Source organism: Amblyomma americanum, chromosome 4 (genome assembly GCF_052857255.1).
Source record: "Amblyomma americanum isolate KBUSLIRL-KWMA chromosome 4, ASM5285725v1, whole genome shotgun sequence".
NCBI lineage: Eukaryota > Metazoa > Arthropoda > Arachnida > Ixodida > Ixodidae > Amblyomma > Amblyomma americanum.
In genome coordinates this window covers 97,186,410-97,192,148 of record NC_135500.1, presented here as the reverse complement: position 1 = coordinate 97,192,148, position 5,739 = coordinate 97,186,410, and the positions used below count along the sequence as shown (strand labels likewise).

Below are 5,739 nucleotides of genomic sequence, written 5' to 3'. Positions count from 1 at the left end.
GTCATTTGGGAGAGGAATCTGTTCTTTCCGGGACCTAACCAAGAGCCCATGATTTACGGACAAAAGGTTCAACAGCAGCGTTCTGAACTGAGTCTGGTAATTACGAAAAAGATGGCTCTTATTTAACTATTGGATTCAAATAAAATGCACCGAAGCCAACTACGACTGCTTCCTACGAACTGTAATATTAATTTACATGCAAGTTGCAGGAGTGGATGCTAACATTTACTTCTTCCGGTTCTACTCATTATTCCGTTCCAGCGGCTGAAATTGGGTATTGATACCAACTTTATCTTGTACTCCTTCCAGGTCGATGGAATGACGAAATTCATCTCGGACTACATCAAGAACGAAAACGTTGGCGTCATGTCCAACGCGCACCTAGCAATGGCAGACAAGCTTAAGGACGGCGTGTTCTCGAAACAGTGTCTCTCCATAACGGCCAAATTCTCCACCTGCCTAGTCTTTGCGAAGACCGGGGTGGCCGCCATGTTGGAGAAACACGAAAGGCCCCGAGAATACCCGGACTTCATGGCAAAGGGATGTCACAAGAACACTTATCGTTCAAACCGGGTTCTTGGCCACCTCTACAGATTCCAAAGGTTCTTGGAGTCTGTAGTTAGCACCAGCTTCAACAGCCACCTAGTCGATGGCAGAAGCAACATAAACCTGCTCGAATTCCACGACTGGATGAGCTACAGGAGCGTTGTGGAGGAATTGCGAGCTGAAGTTGTGTCCGGCTTCATCAACGACACCTCCAGCTTCAACAAGAGCCACTACGAAAAGAGCAACGTGGAAGTTCTCGTCACTAAGCAGTACGGTGCCATAGCGCAGTCGACAAGGGAGAGATTTTTCGAAAAAGTTGAAGAGGCGTGTTACCTCTTCATCAACTCAGCAAGAGCTGAAGACGCTATAGCTAATGGCGTGGGGGCACCCTCTCCTGGCTGTTACGTGACATCCTTTTTCCGTTACGTCGGCAGTAGGTCTGTCGTCTTCCCCAAATGCGACTCCTGCAGCTGGTCATCGCAAACACACACGCTCACAATGGCCGCACGTTGCCTTCACAATGGCTGTACGTCGCACGTTGCCTTCATTGCACTTCAACGGCAAGTCCGTTTTCTCAGATTAATTTTCTACGACGAAGCCTAACAGATGCACGCAGAAGACGGCTTATGTTGAAAACGGGTTATTTGCGCCGCTATGAAAACACTCTCGAAAAGAGGTCCTGTTGTGAAAACGTTGGCTAGCGGACTGAGGCTTCCGCTCAACTCTTGTTTATTTTGTGTGTATTCCCAGATGTGGTCTTAGAAGCTGACGTTAAACGGATTTCAAGCGTCTCTATTTTCTTCTGCTGTTCAGAGTAACAAAGTCACGTTGGTAACAATGCGTGAACATTTTCTCGTTAAAATAGTAAGAAATTCGCAGTAAGCGTTGACTTAACTTCTGTTACGATCCGCGGGGATTACAACTAACAATTTCTCAATTCATTTGTAATACGCTAACTCTTGCCATGAAGTGACAAATATTTTTTTTCGTTTTCTTTTCCGAATTTGTACTCTAACCTGTGGCATTTATGTTCCGGTCATATACACGTCTAGATCCAGTATAGCATTGTCTACTTAAATCTGCCAATTTTGTGCAGTATGTTTTATAGATCTTCCGTTTTTACTAACTGCAGGAGGTCCCAATTCCAAGCTACGGGACCCCTAATTGAATAATCTTGCAAATTTTTAATGCGTTCTGAAATAAACATTCTGGAGGTAGCATATGGAAAAGGAAAGGTTCTGCTTCATGGCCCGGCTATTGATTTTCACTCTATCGGGCTTCGGTCTCGGCGGAGTTCTTTGGCACTGCGCCATTGTATGAAAGCTCGGGCACCGTGCATCCTGGTGGCACCTTTTTTCGATGCTTCCCAACGTCGCAACGCCGCGACCCGCTGCGGTGGCTCAGCAGCTTTGGCGTTCAGCTGCTGATCGAAACTCTCGGGATTGAATCCAGTTCAGTGAAAAATAAAACACGTGCACGCAAAACAGGAAACGTCCACAAGCTTTCACTTGTTTTGAGTTTCTCCCTATTTTGTTTTTGGTCTTCCCTCAAGTCGTGTAACATCCCAGTTGGATACTTTGTGTACACTCACTCTCAACTGCTAAATATGCTGCCAATGCTGTCCGCTTAATTTTTTTTTAACGTTGCCTAAATGCATCAGTTCATTTTTTGTCGTGATTTGTGCTCAGTTGCATGCTGCCATAAATTTAAAATATGGCTTCGAACCAATATGCGAAATATTTTCCTTTTGTTTCTGCCAATTTTTTTTTTGCGCACTCTTAGTTGCCTCCGCACGCTTCTTGGCTTGTGCTGTGCCCCCTTCGACGAGTGGCAACAAAGGACGGGTTCGCGTGTGTGCGTATATGTGTGACTTCTGGCTGATACAGAAGTGGCAGTTCTCAAACCTTAGCACAAACGCCCCTCTAGTACGCGATAATTCTTTGCAAGCTTACCGCGCACCATTCACCTTTCACGAGCGTCGGTCGCCACCGCACGCTCGATCGTCGGCTGATAAATTATCTTACGCCCAGAATAAAGCGTTGCAGTGGCATAGTCACTATGGTGCTGTTCTGCTGAAAAATGAGTATACACACGTGGCCAGGGTGACCGAATTTCCATGGAGGTGAATCGTGAAAAAGTTCGTCTCATGCTGGCATTTTCGTGCAAGTTTCAGGAAACAAGACGAAAGAAAGGAATCCGAAGTCCTGCGCTCCACGGTGAGTCGCATGTCCCAGGCTTAGCTTTAGCCTGTTAAAAATAAATTATGTAAGCAAAGTTCACAAGGACAAACCAAAGTGAAGAAAAGATGAAGCGAAATTTTCAACACCGCAACATTGGAGTGCACCCAGCACGGCCCCATTACAACGTTTCGAGACGTGATCTGAAGGAAAATGGAAAGGTTTTTTATTTTTCCTCTGCCGTGCTTGTTTCGTATAGGCGCCGCCTCGGTTCCGAAACAAGCGCGGCAGCGCGCTGATAGCGTACGGAGCGAACGAAGCAACAGCAAACACTATGCAGAAGGCAGCCTTACCAGGGTTTCTTGACAAGAGTTCGCTAAAGCCAGATACGTATATTCAACCGCCTGCGAAAAGTTTTTTTTTCAAGCTCATGCGTCGACATTAGCTTTCAAAAACATTACCGCGCTCTAGAGGGGCGTTTGTGCTAAGGTTTGAGAACTGCCACTTCTGTAATCAGCCAGAAGTCATTGATCATTCCTTTCCCTTGGGTCCTAATGCTGTTACCTGCTAGGAAATCTTCAAGCCGACTCCAAGAAAGCACACCGAGATCACGCCGTCCAGCGTCCTATTTATGGCTTCACAGAAAAAGCACTACAACAACTTGCAACCTTTTGGTGTTCAAAGGACTGTTCAGCCTCTGGAAGAGCCGCGAGATAGGCCGCCATGCGCAGTTACCATGTTCGACAGTCTCTTTTCCAACAGCGCAGTACAACTGTCCATGTCATTCCTAGCTCTACGCGTGTGCGCGCCTTCCCAAGTTTCGATGCGCATGCTATAGGGGCGGCGTGAAAATGTTCATGGAGGGTCCGCAATAATGCGACCTGATTATGCAAGGCATAAGCGGTTTCAGGGGTAAAATTAAGTATCCGTCCAATGAAAGAAAGAAAAGGTGCGGTGGAAAATTTTTGAAGATGGCATCTTTAACTTTGGTGTGAAAGTGCTCCGTCTGTCACACGTTGCGTCTTGCACTCTGGGCAACCTATTAGATAGGTCCTGCTTGATGAAAGCCGCCCCGCGGCTACCATGGGAATATTGGACCTCTATTGTACTAGTGCCTTGGTCAGAAGTAAAAGTGAAATTATACCAGAGTTCGAAAAATAGTGCACGTCTCTGTTTACCGCGACCATCAACATCCCTGACACCGAGCAGGTAGGCCGCTTCGTGCATCTGTTGAGCCCTTGTCAGGGGATAAGTACACGGCAATAAGTGGGTATTTAACTTAGCAGAACTGGAACGTGCCATTCATCAAGTGCGGCCTTAAAAGACACCTGGACCTGCCGTACTTTCAGATAAAATTTACGGGGCATTGAAGTCTATATCATATTTAGTTCAACGTAGTAAACGCCTCCTCTAACTATATGCCTGTCAAATGGGCGGCGAGAGCCCTGCCGAACCCTCTCCTACCACCCTCTCAAGCGGCCGCTAGAGGCGCTGACGTCTGACACAACGTTCCCCTCGTGGTGCTGCGGTGTGCCGTGCTTTGCTTCTTCCAAGCTTTTCGAGGCTTCTCTAATGCTTAATACTGCAATTATGCGGTATTGCTGCGTGCCATTGTGCACGCAGAGTCAGCGTAAAAAGGAGCCAGGTGCCTCGTTTCACGAGATACCCGCCGACCTCAACGCACGTTCACGGTGGCTCAAAGCGATTTCCAGGAAAGACTGGGAGCCAAATTCTACTTCCAATTATTCGGTAGTGTGCAGCCTGCATTTCTACGCATCGGACTTCAAAGATAATTGCAAGAACTGGCAGCTGAAACCAGGCGTTGTGCGGAGCGTTTTCTCTGGCTACCCTTCTTACATGAGAAAGGCTCCCGCAACCGCAAGAAGTGATGCCAGCATTCGGAAACGTAAACGAGAGCATTCAACAGACGCTTCGTCAAAGCTATGCTCGGTCGACGGGAGTATCAGCGGAACGGCTACATCAAGCATTGCCTCTCTAAGCAGCGAAAGTGGACGTATTCCGTACAACAGAAGGCAAGTTGGATATGAGTGTGCCTTGGCCAACGGAGATGAAAGTGCAGAGTGGTGTTCCTCGATCAGCACAGCGACTCCGGACGCTGTGCACGCTCAAGGGAGCGGCAAGGACACAGGTGAGGCAGATGCTAATTTTGCAAGCCTTATAGAACTGCCACAGACCCAAGTTTATGCAGCGCGCTCCTACGGTGTGCAAACGTCAAAGACATCATGCTCTTCTAGCGTTTTTGTCGAACGGAAACGATGGCGGGAAAAAGAGCGCACACTCAAAAAAGGCATGAAATGCTTCAGAGGACTGCAGATTCCTACAAGAAAGAGCTTCAAAAACTCAAAGAGAAAAGCTACGTGAACGCATTTTTGGAAGTTGCTTCCGATGCGGGAGAGGGAAATATGAAAGCGACATTTCTTCTGGACCAGATAAAAAACTACAAGAAGAAACGGCCAGCGTGGTCAGAGCAAACAGTGAGACATTGCATCATTTTAAGGAACTTGTCTGCCAAGGCTTACGAACATCTAAGGTCCGAGGAGCTGCTGAAGCTTCCGTGCCGAAATACCCTGCAGAAATATATTGACACTATATCTGGAGAAATCGGATTTAGTGAATTGGTGCGCTGTCGGCTACAAGCAGAACTTGAATCGCTATATAGTCCGGAGGCTAAAACATGTGGACTTGTTGTGGACGAAATGAGAATGAAATCAGAAGCTGGAATATCATAGGCAAAGAGACGCTTTTGTTGGGGAAGTTGATTACAGTTCTGACCTACAGCACCTTGTTCCTGAATCAGAAAACTGCACTCTGGCTAACTCTCTCTTGTGCTTCCTGCTTTGCGGCCTGCATGGGAGATTCAAAATACCAGTTGCTTACTTTTTTCCAAAGGGATGCACCGGCGAACAGCTCGCCACTTGCATTCGCCACGTCGTCCGAAGAGTAGAAGATGTGGGATTTGATGTCTTGCGTCTTGTCACCGACAACCACCGGATCA

The 5,739-nt window shown here is 47.3% G+C and overlaps 1 protein-coding gene across 1 annotated transcript; it reads left to right on the top strand.

The window, feature by feature from the left end:
- The first annotated feature begins 366 nt into the window (after window positions 1–366).
- On the top strand, window positions 367–1,710 carry LOC144129691 (uncharacterized). Its single transcript, XM_077663791.1, has 2 exons — window positions 367–820; window positions 1,679–1,710. Exons 1-2 carry the CDS (start codon window positions 367–369, stop codon window positions 1,708–1,710), a joined length of 486 nt encoding a protein of 161 aa, XP_077519917.1.
- The last annotated feature ends 4,029 nt before the right edge of the window (window positions 1,711–5,739 follow it).

Bases quoted from the DNA above. Each gene is read 5' to 3' on its own strand.
- LOC144129691 (XM_077663791.1), top strand. From the start codon at position 367: ATGTCCAACGCGCACCTAGCAATGGCAGACAAGCTTAAGGACGGCGTG. The intron at 821-1,678 runs GTGCCATAGCGC...TACTAACTGCAG, and splicing joins TCTCGTCACTAAGCAGTACG to GAGGTCCCAATTCCAAGCTA.